The following is an 18,561-nucleotide window of genomic DNA, read 5'->3' as shown; positions in this document are numbered from 1 at the left end:
TTCTTTGGTTATATAACAACATCCGTCCAAAACAGATTTATTTACAGCATAATTACTTCTGAAACTCCAGAATGCATCTCTGATCCTGTTCTTCATGAGTATGTACTGAAACGTATGGTTCACGGACCTTGTAGAGCTCACAATAAAAAATTCTCCTTCCATGAAAAGATGGCAAGATTCACTAAAAGGGCTTTGACCAAAAACACTCAAACAAATGACGGCCATTATCCTATGTACCGGAGACGCAGTCCAGGTGATGGTGGGACTAACAACATTAAATGACGGCTAGTGGAAATTTTGCTGTGGAGACAACCACTGGAATGTCTCATATTGTCCAATTGTGATAAGAATGTGCACATCAATGTTGAATACTGCAGCTCTGTTAAGATAAATAAGGTATATACTTTGTAAATATATACACAAGGGACATGGCCAAACTCTATTCAACTTGGTGAGAGGCGGCTTAAAAGAAAATGTAAAAGATGAGATGACTATTTATCAATCCGGACGTTACTTAAATAGTAATGAGACTTCCTGGCGCTTCCAGGTGCATGATGGGAAAACCAACAGTAATTCATCTCTCAGTACACTTAGAAAATAGTCAGCGTGTATACTTTAACGAAAACAACGTCAATAAAAAGATTGTAAAACCCTTCGCCTACTACGTTGACTGCATTCTTTGATTTATGCCATTATAACGATTTCGCAAATACATTTTTGGGTCATGAGGTTTCATACTACTTCACTCTCGACACATCTAGGAAAGAATTCAAGGGCCGCATTCAAAGAACACCTGTCCATTGTTACGAGAATATTAAATAGTCAGATGCACTCAGCCGTGTGCATTCTGTTCATCTGGCAAAATTTGCGTGCTATTGTCTTCGTTTGTTCTTCACAAGGCATTGAGGGCCGACTTCTTTCCAGCAATTAAGGACAAAAATACTGCGATTACATGTACAGAGAAGTATGTCAAGCACTTACCCTGCTTGAAAATGATAAACATTGGGAGACAATAATAGAAGAATCTGTTTTGACTATAGATGTATAAACACTTTGACTCGCTCAGCGTCACGCGTATGCGATCTGCTTGCAATACTGATAAGAACGTGTTAATTTTCAAACCGTCTAACTTAGTTGGAAACTTTAAAAAATAATTGGGCTGATGATATCTTACATCGACACAGGGAAACCATCCCTGACCTTCAGTACAATGACAATCTACATTGAGGCCCTAATGGCGATGCAATACCTGGTGAAGTCAATGTGTGAAAAGGATTTAAGTTCGTTTGGCTTACGCACTCAACACTTATCTACTGAAATCAACGCCGAACTTCCTACAGAAATAGTTTACAGCAACAACGACTTGCATCTTGAAATATAGGAGATATTACCACAGCTTCTCCCCGAGCAACGAATGGTTTTCGAAACACGCTTAAAAATGGAGCAATTATTTTCTTAGACGTTCCTGATGGAACGGGTGAAACCTTCCTCATCAATCATCGGTTTTGCTGGCTCAGCCGAGAAAAGAAAATCATATTGATCTTGTGATAGCATTCTCTGCTATTGCAACGCTTCTATCTGGCGGAAGAACTGCACATTCCGCAATAAAACTACCACTTAACCTAGCTACTGAAACTGCTCAATGTAATATAAGCAAGACCCCTTGTCCAGCTGAAGTCCTCCGACAATGTAAATTACTGGTTTGGGATGAACGTGCGATGTACGAGGTACAAACATACCTTTGAACCACCTCGTAAATGTCAACACTTTTAGAAGCAGTCAACATTTAGTGGGTGGTTTAGTCGTTCTGTTGGCAGGTAACTTTAGACAGACACTACCAGTTATCCAACGTGGAACGCCAACAGCCAAAATTAACTCCTTCTTAAAAAAATCCTTGATATGGAGTCTTACTGAGTAATTTCACTTGACTCAAAACATGAGGGTACACTGTCATAACGACCATGATGCTGGCCAATTCTCTGCTAATTTACTCAAGATTGGTGAAGAGATTATTACTGACCGCCATTAAAGGAGGTTTCCTTGAGAAGTTTGGACAGTTGGTTGCTCTGTTGAAGAACTTATACCAAATGTGTTTCTAGACTTACCACAACAACTACCAACATTAACACTTTATGATACATCCTAACTATTTTAGTCCCTAAAAATGGCAGTGTAAACAAAATGAACAGTACAAGTTCAAACGTTATTTATGATGAAATAAACTCATTATCTATAGATTTAATTATGGAAGAAGATCAAGCGGTATATTACCAGTCGAGTATCATAACACTTTGAAACTGTCTGTTTCCCACCCCACAAGTTTGATTTAAAAAGGTAATGCTACTTCGGAACTTTCCGAAGAGCCGCCGAGGTTTTCTAACGGAACCAGGCTGCTGATAAAACCTTGAAGGAAAATGTCAGAAGTTATCATTTTAATTGGTTCTGCATAATGAGAAGAAGTACTAATTCCCAGAATACCTACCAACCATCAAACATGCCCTTAAATTCCAAGTGTCTCCAGTTCCCCGTGAAAGTTGCCTTCTCAATGACGATCAATAAATCGCGAGGACAGACCCTCAGGGTTGCAGGCCTATATTTGGAGACTCAGTGTTTCTCCCACGCACATTTGTACGTTCCTTGCTCCCATGTTTCAAGCAGAAGGAACGTGCACATTTCCATACAAGAAAACAAAGTTGTAAATGTTGTATATAAATATGTTCTATAAAAACTTGTGTTGTGTAATTATGTTCATATTGAAAATCGTTTTAACAACCTAGAGTTAACTTGTTTCATCTCTGTTTTACAAACAAATATATATGTCAATCCCGCACGACTTACAGATACATTGGTAGTGTAGAATAAAATTTATATTATATAAGTATGAAAAATATGTACTTACTCCAAGTATGATCTGCCTGTACGTAGAGCCCGTATTTAATATATGTTAATAGTTTCTCAGTAATTATTTGGGTTATTTTTAAATGTAACTTTAAGATTAGGTACATACATTTTCCATTATTTTCAATTATTTACAAAAATATAAGAAACTACTGTAAATACATACAAAATTACAGAGATTTAAATTTCTCTAGTCCCGTATCCCAGCTTCTTGGTACCAAATGAGTTAATCTTTTCAATATTGCCACATTAGTATAACGTATATTTAGAAGACAACAAATTCCCTTTACAGTAGAGATAATTATGTAAAAATTGCAAGTAAGTACCTTGGAGAAAATTTAGCGTGCAAGGTAAAAAAAGAATGTAACTGAGGCAACAATCTATGCACTTAATGTTTAAAACCGAATATTTTATATGATTTTTAATAGCTTTGCAGCTACCTTTAAAGTAGTTTCGTAGCATTTGTATTTTTCAGTAAACTATAAATTGAACACGATTCAGTTTATTTTCCCTGAAGATGAAGACATGTTATGAAACCTTTAAATATGTGAGACTTCCAAATGGTGTAGTAATCTGTTACAAGGAAAACACACAAGCGAAGGAATAATGACTACACCGATTGTTCATTTGTTGTATTTTCACATAAATTACTGGGCGTAGTGACCAGCACAATCTTTAGTACCATAATTAATAAATTATTAGTGATTGGAACAGTATTGAAAAATGTCATCCCAATTCTCCAAGATCCGCTGATTTACCAAGAAGTGTTAGATAAGGGACTGCTTCTCTGTCACCGAAACGAACAACAAAATTCAGAAAACAGAAAAGCTGAAGAGTTGTCTCTGGTGGAAGAGAAGAGTGTCGATGCTGGCAAGGTTTCTCTCACTGTAGTTGCACCGACTGGGCGGGCGGCCATATACGGAACTGGCAGTGCCTACTTTCCCGGCCATCAGCCCACAGCTTCCTCGGTCTTGCCGTGAGTCCTGGGCTGAATCATCTTGGCTCCGAGCCCGGGCTTCCTGCTGGTTCGTGGGCGTCTGGTTCTACTTCCTTCCTTGGGTCCTAGAGAGAATGTTCAAGATTAATATAAGAATATAATATATATTCTTCTAATATTCCTATTACATTGACACCGTTGAAAAATACCTTGCAGGAAGGAGGGCGTATGGCCTGGTTATATAAATTTGTAAATCAGCAATTGAAACATTGCTTATATAGAAGTTATTTCATATCTTAAGAAATTGGTTTAAATTTGTTATAGTAATTACCAGGGCCATCATCAGCATTGGCGGGCCCCGGCAGAGATATCCATTGACACGGTTCGTTCGAACAAAAGTGTTGCGGGGCCCGCCCCGGGCCCCGGAAAACTGTCTGAAAAAGCTGTAATGTCCGTAATTCCATCATCCTTTCAAATTATCCTTCGTCTACAACAAACCTTAAACAAAGAATAACAAGGTATTCTAAAAATATATATGTATATATATATTAGTAATTTTATCATGTGTAAAATTGTTGTCCCTTTACCAGAAATATCCTAATTCAAGAGTTGGTATTACAATTTAGAAAATACGATCAGACCAATAATACTAAAGGCCTTGTGTATTAAATTTAAAATTATTGGAGAATTGTGTTTCTTTTAAAGAAGATAATCTGTTTTCCAATAAGAATAGGTATTCAATAATTCTACAATAATACAAAATTCCTCTTTACCGCACTACTAAGTCTGCTTTACAATATTTTCGGACTAATTTAATGATAGTTTTTCGGTATAAAACTACCTAAAATGAAAATTTGACTTCGTCTCATCGTTCTTACGGCAGCACTTTAGAATGAACTAATAAAGTAAAAGAATGAAATCGACAGAAACAAACCACTGACAAAGCATTCGATGTGAAACGTTTGACCCACATCACTTCTGACCTGGCAGAAAGCGAGATGGATGTTTAGTAAAGCTTGCGTGCAGAAGCTCGCTCTGTGCGTGCATCTGTCAGAAAGTTGTCTGCAGAAAGTTCGTTATAATCTGCGGATTTAAAACTGCTCAACTTCTGACAATTCCTCTTCGTGAGAGTTCCAAGCCTATTTGAGAGTTCAAATAGTTTCGAATAGAAAGAGGCTTATTTTACAGTTTTTTCATTGAAATAGCAGTGGCTGAATTGCATAAATCCAAGCATTCATAGGAGTTAAAACTGAAGTCGTTTGTAAGGTCTAAGGCCTTTTATTGCAATATTCACTATTTGTTTACTTTAAATGGCAACCTTGCGAAATGGGAGTCTATTGGGCCTCTTAGAATGTTTTATACAACACCAAATGTAACCTCTAGTAAAATTGTTCAACAGAAAACGTACAAATCTCATAAAACTCCAAATTAATAAACTAGATATAACTACATCAAATTGTTAGTAAAGAAATACTATTACAAGTAAATTGTATTACTAGTACAAGGGCGTCGCCAAAGGGGGCAGGAAGTAGCAGCTGTCCCACTAGAGATTCTAAAAAATTACCAAATGTAAAGCAACCAAAGTCCTATGTCTTTGACTTGACTGGTCTTTGAAGTGGTAGAGAACTTTATGAAAACCCCTCGAAAATTATGTTTTAATTAACCGAATCAAAAGAGAATCTGTCCACCACTACCATACTTTTCTCATTCTCCGTATCAGCTTCCTCCTCCCTCCCTAGGCCATCGGCTGGTGACGCCCCTAATAATCTTAATAATAAGTAATAATCTTAAAATTTTTAAAATATTTCCTATGCGATTTTTAAGAAACCTCGGTGGGATTAATTCTACTGTTGAGATAACTAATTTTCTTTCAGGCTTCTAACTGAAAAATGTTTACAGACACGAATGAAAAACTGACCGAAACTGACTGATCTTTTTTATACGCGTAGATTTCCAAATTAAGAAACTAATTTACTTTCACACATTGATTTAACATGCGGTAAACAATATTTTCATGTAAAACAAGCAATGCTAAGTTTTTGTCAGTTAACAACATAATTGGTGCAGTAATTGATATGTTAAAATGCCTGATTAGTCTGAATAAGATCTCATTAGGACCCTTAAAAGTAGTTACCTATAATTGAAACATAATTCACGGCTTAATTATCACACACACACAAAGATAACCAAAATGTTCGTTGGACTATCATATAAGCAATACAGTTTTATTAAAAACTTAGCATGCGTAATACAAAAACTAAAAACCGTGTACGTTTATAAAGCTGAAATAATACGCCACGTATCCGATGTAAAAATGAAAGTTTTTTATACTAGTATATAAAAATCTAAAGACGTTTCTTTGGGTGTTTGTATGTATGTGTTACTCAATCATGTCAAGAACGTAGCCAGGAAAAATTTTGGCGGGGGGTTCAGACAATTGATATTCTTACGTAGTGGGCAGAGAGCAAGGCCCCATATAGTTTCTTAAAAAGTTCTTGGCCCGTTTCTTTGTTGAGAACGATCTTTCAGCAGTGATACTGAATTATTTAAATAATAATAATAATAATCGTTTTCACTAAAAGAAAGTAATTGAAAAAATTGTATTGAAAATGTTGGAGGTTCCGGATCCATTGAACCCCCTCGCTGGCTACGTCATTGCATCATGTAACAACTACTGGACGGATTGTAATAAAATTTTACACGAACATTCTTAGGGTCTCTGGTTAACATACTGGCCTATTCTTATTTCGAAAATCCCACCGGGCTACGCTACACTGGCCTTGACAACCCCCTTAGCATTCCATTATCCATTATATTTATGGACTTGCTTGATCAGTAAATAGTAAATGTGTTTTCATCACGTGTCAAAGTCAAGAATAGTGAGTATAATAGTTTATACATATTATAACAGGTGATTGTAAATGTTTGTTGTGCAAATGTCATGCTACGTGCAGAAGCTTTTAATGTCTGGTTTTATTTTTATTAGGATTTTAATCGATGGAGGCAAAATGCCCTAAATAAATGATCTTATACATCATAAGTATGTTAACTGAATAGTTTATGACTTCTTATTTAGTCTCCCTTTGGACTTGGGATATCCCCACACTGGCCTAAAATAGTTCAATTGTGCCTGAAATCACTGGAGTTATACAAGAAAATATCAAGAAATATTGGAGAAAAATTCCAGAAACTTTAGAGGTGCTTATAAAAACCGGTTTCATTCTCCGATTTCAGGTCCTTATTTTTAAACCCCTATCCAAGAGATCGATATATTTGAATATTTTTCAGTTAGTATCACTTACCTCAGGAATGCTATATAAAGAGAATATTTTCATGGTTCCTGTTATTGAAAATGAAATTACGGGCGAGTTTAAGAATAACACTGCCAGTAAAGAAATAAAGTCTATTATGTCTTCCTATAACGTTTAAGTCGATAAAAACAATTAATATTTGGTTAGAATTTCCTTACAATGAAAATTCTATGAGAGATTAGTCTCTGAGAACTATATTGTTCCAACTATAGAGACGTTCACTATAGTGACCCACAGAGGTCGTCTGGTTTAAGGCGGGCGGCGGCGTGCCTCATCTGTGTCAAACTGCTCTGTGACGCAGTCGCTTCTACCTTGTCACATATGGCATCATAGCACGTATTACGAGCACAGTACGTTCTGTAGCAACGTTATATAACATATACAGCAGTCTCTGAAACATATGACTGTATCAGACAGTCCTGTAGTGACGATTCTCCACAGAGGTCGTCTGGTTTAAGGCGGCGCGGCGGCGTGCCTCATCTGTGTCAAACTGCTCTGTGACGCGGTCGCTTCTAGCTTGTCACATATGGCATCATAGTGCGTATTACGAGCACAGTACGTTCTGTAGCAACGTTTTATAACATGCACAGCAGTCTCTGAGTAACATATGACTGTGTCAGACAGTCCTGTAGTGACGATTCCTCCACAGAGGTCGTCTGGTTTAAGGCTGGGGACACACGGTCCGGGTGACTGCCCGTCCGAGTTTTGTCCGGACTCCGGATGATCCAGAAGTACATTGTGAAAGTTAGTGAAGAACACACGAAACCCGGACGGGCTTTTGCCCGTCCGATAGCAAAGACGCCCGGGTGTATTCTCAACTGATCATCCGAGACCCGGCCGAGCGTTCACCCGTCCGACAGGTGGCGGGGCATTGTGTCAAATAGGGCGGGAACACACGGTCCGGGCGAACACGTGTAGTCAGTGTTGTGACCGTCGTGGTGTGCGCATCTTGAGTTTGGTGGTTTTGTGCTTGGTTGTGATTCAACTCTTACCTTAAGGTCACTGGCCAGCATTTCTGCTGGTTTAATGCAGTTCCTCATGTCGTTATCCTGTCTACGAAGCTGTGGTGATATCTTTTTTGGAGCACCTCATCGAAAGTGGAGACAGACATGCGAAAATAGTTGAAGAATTTTTCTTCATCTACTCTTAATTCTAAAAATAGAGTATTCTAAAAAAAACAAATCACTGCTAATAGTTTACGTCTATCTTCGTCCATGATCAGCCGAAAATGACGACAAGTGGAATAAAATCTCCCGATGAGAGTTTGCTCGGATGTAGTGTGTTGTTCCATCAAAATATCGTCCGTCCGGCCAATCGCCCGTCCGGGCATTCAGTCACCCGGACCGTGTGTCCCCAGCCTAAGGCGGCGCGGCGGCGCGCCTCATCTGTGTCAAATTGCTCTGTGACGCAGTCGCTTCTACCTTGTCACATATGGCATCATAGCACGTATTACGAGCACAGTAACGTTCTGTAGCAACGTTATATAAAACATGCACAGCAGTCTCTGAGAACATATGACTGTGTCAGACAGTCCTGTAGTGACGATTCTCCACAGAGGTCGTCTGGTTTAAGGCGGCGCGGCGGCGTGCCTCATCTGTGTCAAACTGCTCTGTGACGCGGTCGCTTCTAGCTTGTCACATATAGCATCATAGCACGTATTACGAGCACAGTGCGTTCTGTAGCAACGTTTTATAACATGCACAGCAGTCTCTGAGAACATATGACTGTGTCAGTCAGTCCTGTAGTGACGATTCTCCACAGAGGTCGTCTGGTTTAAGGCGGCGCGGCGGCGTGCCTCATCTGTGTCAAACTGCTATTGTGTCTTCTGTGTCTTCTACCTTGTCACATATGGCATCATAGCGCGTATTACGAGCACAGTACGTTCTGTACCAACGTTATATAACATATAACATCTGTGTCAGTGCTTTGTGACGCAGTCGCTTCTACCTTGTCACATATGGAATCATAGCTGCGTATTACGAGCACAGTACGTTCTGTAGCAACGTTATATAACACGCACAGCAATCTCTGATAGTTATAATATAAATGTTGCCTTCTTTTATAAGGTTGTTTTTGGTTGTCAGTTTTAACGTGAACGAATTGGACATAACAATGAGCCAAGATTGAATGGAAATTAGTCCATTCATTCAGTCGTGGCTGAATTTTAATTCCAACACGTTATAAAGTACTAGTATAACATTATTTTCGAGCTCCCGTTTGTATGACGATGCTGTATTTAAATTGCCTTCTTTAAAGAAAGTACCTACTAACTGGATTCTAAAAAATACTAAACGTTTTCATTGTAAAAATATTTTAAGTATATTTTGGTTTTATGTTTTACAAAATAAACTGAATATTAAATACTATATACAATTTCTTATAGGTAGTATTTCGTGCTATTATATAGATATTACAAGATCCATTAATGAGTTTCACTCAAAGAAACAGTCAATAACAATTTAAACACACGACAAGGTTTTGCACTAAACATAGTGTTTTAAAAAGTCGTTGTTACACAAACATATTTGAATACCAGCACTATATTATTTTTGGACTGTAAATAATAAATCTATGCAGTATCTCTAACATTGTTTCTAAGTCTGTCACTTTTAAAATGTCAAAATATTAAATCTACAATTCTTTAAAACTCTACATATTTTAAAATTGTAATAAGGTCTTTTATAATAACAGTTCTATTAATTTTTCTGCTTTTTCGAATTAAATAACGTGGTTTAGCAATAATATTTATTTTAGACACATTTAGAAAACAAGGGTAACTAAACATCGTTTTATCTTAATCAATCTTAACGGAAACAAGGCATTAATTAAATACACAGCCATACAGCCATGCCAGAGATATTTGTTTTCTATTATAGGGGTTGCTTATTTGTTAAGGATACTTGTTTGCTCATAGGCTTTAATTTAATAATTAGTTATAATTATTTTTGTTCATTATAATTTTTTTCATAACACCAGCCTCTTAGCAAAGCCGCGGGATTTATCGAACCTAAGACCACCAAACTGAATTCCATTTCGCCTGTATTGACAAACTAGTATTTTATTGCTTTTGAAATACTGAGGGAACTAAAATCGACATTGGACAAAAAGAGACTGCCAATTTCGGCCATTGTACTTGGAATTAGCAACTTCTTTGCGCTCTCTCTAACGTTTAAGAAATGCCAGTGCACCATTTTGCAGTAATTGCATCATCTTTTTCCTCGATGACATCGTTTTCCATACAGTTCACTATAACAGTTTGTTATAACGTGCTATGACGGAGTACCACAAGGTCCAGTGTTGTCACCCACTCGGCGAGCGAAGGAAGGGCGCTGGCTCACTACACCGTCCACACAGACACAGAGCCGACTGCCCACGTCAGCTCATTATAACCTTGTCTCACTTTCCAGCCGGTTGGTTCCAATCAGCTGTTCGCGATGGGATTACTCTGTTTGGAGGTCTTTGGTCCGCCAACGCCTTCTGCATCGTCATCGCCTCGCTGGACAATGCTGATTGAAACTGTTAAACAGTTGGTGAAAGTGTCTCTGTAGTGACCGAGCGTTAGCTCGGTAACCAACGCTGCGCTGGTTGCTAGGTTATAAACATGGGATCCTAACGTATAGTAATAATATTGGTTTTTTTAACGTAGATTAATGACCTTTAGTATTTGTAAAACTGCACATTAGTCATTCGTAGTTATCTGCAGTTTAGCTCAGTTTGAACCATATCAGTCTAACAGGATTTCGGACATTTGCAATCGTTATGATTACGAAAGGAATAGCACAACGTTTCGAGGATTGGAATCTATCCTCTTCGTCAGGTGGGGGAGGTATTAGTACATAAAAATAGAGAACATAAAGAAAAAAAGTAAAGTAAAAGAAAAGGGTTAAAACATGCCCAAAAGCTGCTTGGAATCTAATGTAGGCGTTCTCACTGCAGAGAATGTAAGTCCCGAGCACAAGTCAGGAGTACGAGAAACACAATCACACATCACACCGGCACGGATGATAAAGTGCATATCAGTCTGTTTATAAGGTTAAACAAATTGTAAAGAAATTTCAATTTCCACATAATACCCGTAAGTGAGATCAACTTTGATATAAATTATTTATCTAGTTGCTACATAGAGATCTAGCAATTATGTTAAACTCCACAAAGATAAGTACGTCTTCTGATTCTAAACGCAACTAACCGTGGCTTCTAAGACGTACGTATTAAACTGTGTAATTGAATTGTTTTAATTTACATACGTTTAAATCGACACAATAATCTGCCAGTAACAGTATCAGAACCTATTCTGAAATGGGAGGATTTACATATTAATGAGTACATAACGGTTGAACTACGGAAAGCAACAAGAGCCTTCCTTAAACGAGCAGAAAAAATTCATTGAAGTGGCGGGAGACACTTTTGAAAATTTACTCCAATTTGGTTGAATAGGTTTAGTTTAATGTTTTCCGGTAAAATTTACTTTGTACTTTTACGAATAAAACATCACCAAATCAAAAATTTATTCGCTTTCTATGTACTTTACTTACTCCTTTTTTTCAGAATGAAATTTTCTACAAGTTTAATTAAAAATTTTGATCAGTTTCTTAGTGAAATTAACAAAGTTATTGGTGCTCAAAGATGAAAATATGTTTCTCACTCAATTCTTTTACATTTGACATTGATTTACTCAAATTTACAGTTATGGGGCCTGTGTTATTCAATTTATCAGGAAAAAAATCATAAGAAATGATTGAATAATCGTGTAACAATATCCGACCATATTCCGGGCGAAATCTTTCGCTAGCCGTAACTCGCTAACGAAGCATTGCCGAACCCATGTTTATAATATAAACTTTATTCATTATTTTTACATGTAAAAAGAGCTCCCACAGTTTATGCATATCTTCACGAATCACCTTGTATATATAAATAATGAATCTATCAATGCCCTTGGAAATACTTACTGGCAAAAACATTTCTTTCAATAATACAATTACGTAAAAACTTAATTTACATTACTACTAACGTTTGCAATGACAATAATAAAGCGGTCAAACCTTTGAAAAAATGTTATCTATTTTGAAAATCCAGTGTTCAATCATGAACTTTGTAGCTGTTATAAAAGCTTTGGAAAGGATAAAAATATATGCATGGCTACTTCTAAAGATTAAACTAACAAACGGCTGGAATTGATCCAATTCCTGGCTGCCTGAGCTTATCATTTACTCTTGGGACCTAGGTTCATATCCATGTTTGGACACAGCTTTTGTTCATATTGACGCATAATCAACGGTCTTGCCTACAGTGACGTAATAAACGGTTCCGGGTTAAAACGTCTTATCGAAATAACACTAAAAAGGTTTAAATTAATAAGAACTGAGCGCATCTTAAGCAGGCTACGAGAAGTTGGCCGTTGCTGTTGTAGTTCTTAATAAGATACGCACATTGACGAAACACAATATAATTTTGAAAATTTATTTTAATAATCAAGGAATTTTCATGCTGGTAAAAGACATGGAATTTTGTTCACATGGTGGTGGAAGGCTAGAACTTATGGTGTATCACGTGTAGAAAATGCTTGATTGTTTGTAAGAGCAAGGAGACATAACTTTAGAAGAAAACAACTTAAGTACCCTCCCACCTACTCACGTGTTACAATTTTAATGTTCTTACTGTGCCAAATTCGTTGTTCAAAGAAAATGTGATATGTCTCACCGCCAGCCCCAATGCCCTCATCAGTGCTATGGGCAGCATCGGTGCGAGGCCTCAATGCCTCCGGTCATCAGTGCTATGGGCAATCATCGGTGCCGCATTCCACACTGATGACCAGAGGCATTGAGGCATCGCACCGAAAGTGACAAAGGAAAATCATCTTTCGAGATAGTGTCCATCACGTAAAAGAATACAATTTTGGAGGGTTGAATTACAAATGTCAATAACATTTTTATAAACCTACAGAACACATTGATTTAGTGGTTTGATGTAAGCTAACAAAAAGACCCCAACTATCACAAGAGGATTTACAAAGTTATGTCACACATAAATTGGATAAATTACTTGTAATACGACAAAACATGTTCAGAAAAACTGTAAATTGATTAGCTCTTTTTAGTACACGAACTAAGTTTTTTTTATATATATTGACTGAGGTGGAGGTGGAGATAGCTAGTTTGGTATTTAAGCTCCACAAATTACGCCCCCAAATGTAAAAAAATTGTCATTTTTTAAGTTATCGTGTAAAGTAGATCGTATCAGTACCTGGTTGTAGTTTAGAACTTAATTGTTTTACAGTTGGCTGTTAGGCACCGTTGTAAAATTGTAACAGCCTCGAGTTTATATGTAGTGTCGCGAGAATAATAACTACACATTCCCGTGCAAGTGCAGTACATATTTACCACCGACATAATGAGCTCGAGTCAGTCAGACAGACGGACGGACATTACCTGTTATCAGTTGCCGCTATCAGTCGCGTGAGTGAGTGGCTCCCATGACCAAGGTCGCACTTCTCCCACGTACAGGGCGTAGCGAGGTAGTGCAGCATAGTGTACTGTAGTGTCGTGTACGTGTACTATACGTGTACGTTATATTAGTCAGAAACGTTAATTTAATGTAAATATATTTAAATTTCATTTATACCGTAAAATAACCCAAGTTTGAAGGAACAGCACAAACGAAAACATCGAATAGTGCACCAAATACCATATAAAACCGTTTTAAATATATTATTCAATAGTAGAACAATATAATAATACTAAATTATTTGTAAGTATGTTACTTACTAAACATTCTTGTACTTTAAATAGTATTTCATAGCATAAGTTACAATCCATTGATGGGTTTATGTTTCGAACTCACTTGTCGCTCCAGAATGTGAATCAGAGCGGAAGTTCAACAATGCACGGAAGCGGAAACTACCAACAATTCACCTGACGTGGATCACCTGATGGCAGTGGATTATTCGCCAACTATGGTATGTACTCTAAATTCTGCCTAGGCGTAGTGTTATGATCGTAGGTAACAAATCTACTGCATGTGGGTTTAACTTATCGTTATCTTATCATGTTTCTTAATTATCCCTACTGATAGATTATTGCTTTTGTGATCACTGCAGTTCTTATATGGTTTTCAAGGTCATAATAAACAACTAAACTATAAAAGTCGACAAAAATGTGCCTCTGTGAATATACATGGTTTTAATTACAGATCTGCGTGTGTGCAAAGTGGTCGGGGAGCTACTAAATCTAAACTATTTGATTACGTTATTTGAACCCGCGCTGTGGCAAAATGATTCTAAGACAAATACCTCGTCTTAGAGTTATGGATTTGGCGACAGGGGGTATAGAATGAGGTAAATATCTAGGTGATAACAAATGTTGTTGGTCTTAATGAACAAGAACATCCTGAGTAAACAATAATAAACCTTTAACACTTTTGTAGATGTTATTTGTACAATGTACATTTCGAATTCAAAGAGTCCATCACCAGGTATTTTTACCATCCTATAAGTACCTAATGGTGGGTTCTTGAATTCGAAATGTACATTGTACAAATAACATCTACAAAAGTGTTAAATGATTTATTATTGTTTATTTATATCATACTTTTTTCGAGGCTACATTTCTAATAAAAAATATCCTTTTTTTATTTAGTTTTTTAACTATCCTAGAGGTTTTGTTTGACCAGTTAATTTTCTGAATAGTGGGTGTAAAATGGACCATTCCGTAATCAAAAGGGAAGTTAGTTTTAATGGACCAAAATCTTTAAATATACACAGTGAAGGCAAAATATAATGACCAATAAGTACCTAGAATGGAGTACCTAGCCTAGAAACAATTTCTAAGTATATAAACACAGAAATCATATAATTATAAGTAGTAAAAGTATTGTTAAGAATGGACGTCAGATTTGTATGATTACTGTTGCGATGAACTGTTCCTGAAACTTAAAATAAGTCACTGGATTTCTCACAATGGTAAACTGAACATATAACAGGATTGTTTAATTGCGGAAAAGTGAAATTATTGGAATGTACACGACTGCCAGATCCGAGAACTCCTGCCCATGGCCGGGTTCGCGGTAGACACAGACAGCCAGACAGTCCACCAACTGCCCGATAAGGCCCTTCCTTGGTAGGTAGGGTCGGATCAACTCGTTGGGCAAGGTTCGACTACCATCAATGGTAAATCTACGTAAATTCTAGTTAGTGATACACACAATTCACGAGTAGTAGACGTTATGACTGTGCTTAAAACCTTGTATGCACCGAACCTTTTTGTATGTAATATTTATTAATTGTGAATTATTTTTAAAACTGAGTGTAGAACTTTTATCGTGAATTATCGAGTTATGAACAATAATTGATAACAAAACTCTGGAAATATCCATAACATTAAATTTAAGTATAATACGCCGGAAGTAACCGGGTCCGAAAAATTACGATTAAAACTGGTTTCCATAGATTATTGTGTTTCATTCCACGGCTAGGCTAATATGTACGAAATATACTCAAAGTACTGCCGAACAAGTAAAGTAAAAGTCATGTATCTAATGTAGACTTTCTCTTCTTAAGTTAAAAATATTACGCACTTCTTCCATAGCTGTAAAACGCTAATATATTTCTAATTTATACATCCTATTAATATAAGGCACGCTCCACCACGTGTCGCAAAATTTAAAGTCTATATATAGCTCGTTTTGTTATTGACAGATATAACGACAGACAATAACACGGCTAAGAAATTTTAACATTCCCAGCAAACAAAAGAGAAATTGGGCCAGCCTTTTAAGTGATAGGATTCAATGACGCTCAGCAAATTCCTGGTAGGAAATTGTATCGTCATAAAAATAATTCTTGTCTATTTATAAATGTACTTTTATGCAAAAGTTTATAAATATAATATTTCTCGAGTTATCTTGCTACACGATACATTTACATTTTACTCTATTAGGTTTCACAGCAGACCTTAAATAAAAGTTCCTGTGAACTTCGTAGAGTACTACAACGCAAGCGTGCGCTGCATTCAACTCTTCTCACAACTTTTAATACCGACTCTCCGCTCTATCATTTTTTCTGTCCACTCTATGAATAAAAATGTCACATAATTTCTTATGAGTATACTGAGTGTATTTACAAATTAATTTATTCTGTGATTTCCTCGTTGCCGTTAATGGCTACCTATAAGACCAATCTAAACATATTCGCTAATGCTCGATCAAATTCCATGGAATGGCAAACACCGTCATATAATTCAGTATTGCTTATATAAAATTGAAACTCCATACAAGGGTTCAAATCTTTAGTTCAGTTCGTTTTCGACACTTCGAAAAGTCACACTGACAGGCAGACATACACAAATGAAATTTTTCTTGGCCTCTCGCTAACCCTCAGAGAGGCCAAGAAAAATCTCTTTTTTCTTTTTTTATTGATAGTGGAAATAGATCAATTTGACTACGTTAGGATTCTTAGTTACATCGTATGCGTATCTGTACTGAGTGATTGATATAATTTCGTCAGCCGTTTACCTTGAAAATAACAAGATATTATTATAAAAAGTGAAATAGACACAAATAGAGACACTTACCTAGATGTTTTGTTATAAACAATTTGGTAGTTTTGAAATATTTTTTACGTAAGACATATTTCGAAAATGGAGGTCAAATAAAAAATTTTAGATTAAACACAATAGTTTTAGTGTTGGTTTCAGATATACAATGCAATTTTTTTATATACACTAAAGAAATCATAAGTCCGTTGTTTATGGAAGTGGAGAAAAAATATAAACTGTTCTGGGACGCTTATACGATTTACTAAAGTGATCGTAATATACAATTTCTTGGTATCTCATACGGTTTTCGATGTATACATTACATATACATCCAATACATAATAGTTCATTCTATCACCCAGAAATGGTGAGATAGGAATGCTGAAACAAGTCTGAACTTGATTTACCTATTAAATATATTGACCAAATTTGTAACCGATTTATTTCCATTTTTTTGGTCGCTTAACCCTTTTTTTTAATTCACAACTCCATTATTTATAAACATAAAGAAGAAAACTAAAACTGTTCAGTAATGCTTATAAAATTTCCTAAAATTTTTGTTATGAACATTTTTTTAAAATCTCGAATGGTTTGCGAGATATTGACTATACATACATGTAAACCCCATGAGAATAAATCAATAATACAGGGTGGTTATAAATTATTGTACACATTTTAAGATTGAGTAAATAAATAACCAATCAACTTAAAAACATGGAAATTGTTTTATTAAATAGCAAATTTAAAACAGTTTTATTACCAATGAAGGACAAAAAGATTACTGTTACTCATACTTTTACAAGGAAACTAAACTAATTCCACGTGCTCTCCGAGGTTTGCACGCAAAGTTTGTAGTCTAAATTCAACCTCACACCATGTGTTTCTGAGCATTGCTGGAGTTATGCTTCCAATAACCTCTCGAACTCCTATTCTTGAGTTCCTCAATATCTTGAAATTTTTTGGCGAAGACTCTGTCCTTGACATAGCCTCACAAAAAAAAGTCTAAGGGTTGTAATGTCTGGGGAACGTGGAGGCCAAGGAATTGGACCATCCCGTCCAATCCAACGACCAGGAACCGTGTCATTTAGGTAGTCACGTACTATCTTACCCCAGTGTGGAGGGGGCACCATCTTGCTGCCAGTAAACATTTGGTTGCCTATGCTCAATTTGCGGTATTGCAAAAAGTTCAAGCATGTCGAGGTATACCTCTTTAGTGACTGTCGGTTCTGCGAAGAAAAAGGGTCCTATATCACTTCATCTATAACTAATGCACACCAAAACGTTTATTTTAGGGCTGTCTCTTTCTTGTTCTCGAAAATTATGAGGATTTTCAGTACCCCCAAATCCTACAATTGTGTCTATTCACCTTACCAGAAACATGAAAGGTTGCTTCATCAGAAAAAATTACTTTTTTCAAGAAATTGCTTTCTCCAATGTTTATTGTTTGTTCTTCGAGGTCAAGTAATCTAACAGCAAAATCGTAGCGTCGAGGTTTTATCGTTAGGTTTTAGTTCATGTAATAACTGAATTTTGTATGGATGGAGCTTAAGGTGTTTGTGCAAAATTTTTAAGACTGTTGATCGAGGTAATCCTGATTCCAAACTTGCACGCCGAGTAGACTTACCAGGGCTCCTCGTAAACAATTCTCTTACTTGATCAACAATAGCTTCAGAAACTGGAGGTCTACCAGCACCTTTTCTATGTTGGACACTTCCCGTCTGTTCAAACTGCCTATACCAGCGTTTTATAGAATTGTTACTCGGAGGATTGCGGCCATACTCTAAACGAAACCTTCTTTGAACAGTTATTACAGATCTGCTTTCATGAAACCAAAGAACACACCTTGCTTTTTCTTGCACATTAGCCATTTTGATATTGAGGT

The 18,561-nt window shown here is 36.6% G+C and overlaps 1 protein-coding gene across 1 annotated transcript in view; it reads left to right on the top strand.

Moving 5' to 3' along the window:
• The window catches only part of LOC124355936 (cleft lip and palate transmembrane protein 1-like protein), a 66,325-nt gene that overhangs the window by 10,243 nt on the left and 37,521 nt on the right, over positions 1–18,561 (top strand). The window contains exons 9-10 of the mRNA XM_046807087.1: positions 530–547; positions 3,613–3,874. Of these exons, the coding sequence (XP_046663043.1) occupies positions 530–547; positions 3,613–3,874 (280 nt within the window). The remainder of the gene's footprint in view (positions 1–529; positions 548–3,612; positions 3,875–18,561) is intronic.

Source organism: Homalodisca vitripennis, chromosome 2 (assembly GCF_021130785.1).
Source record: "Homalodisca vitripennis isolate AUS2020 chromosome 2, UT_GWSS_2.1, whole genome shotgun sequence".
Lineage (NCBI taxonomy): Eukaryota > Metazoa > Arthropoda > Insecta > Hemiptera > Cicadellidae > Homalodisca > Homalodisca vitripennis.
Note: the sequence above shows the minus strand (reverse complement) of the source record. Positions and strands in the feature narration are given on the sequence as shown.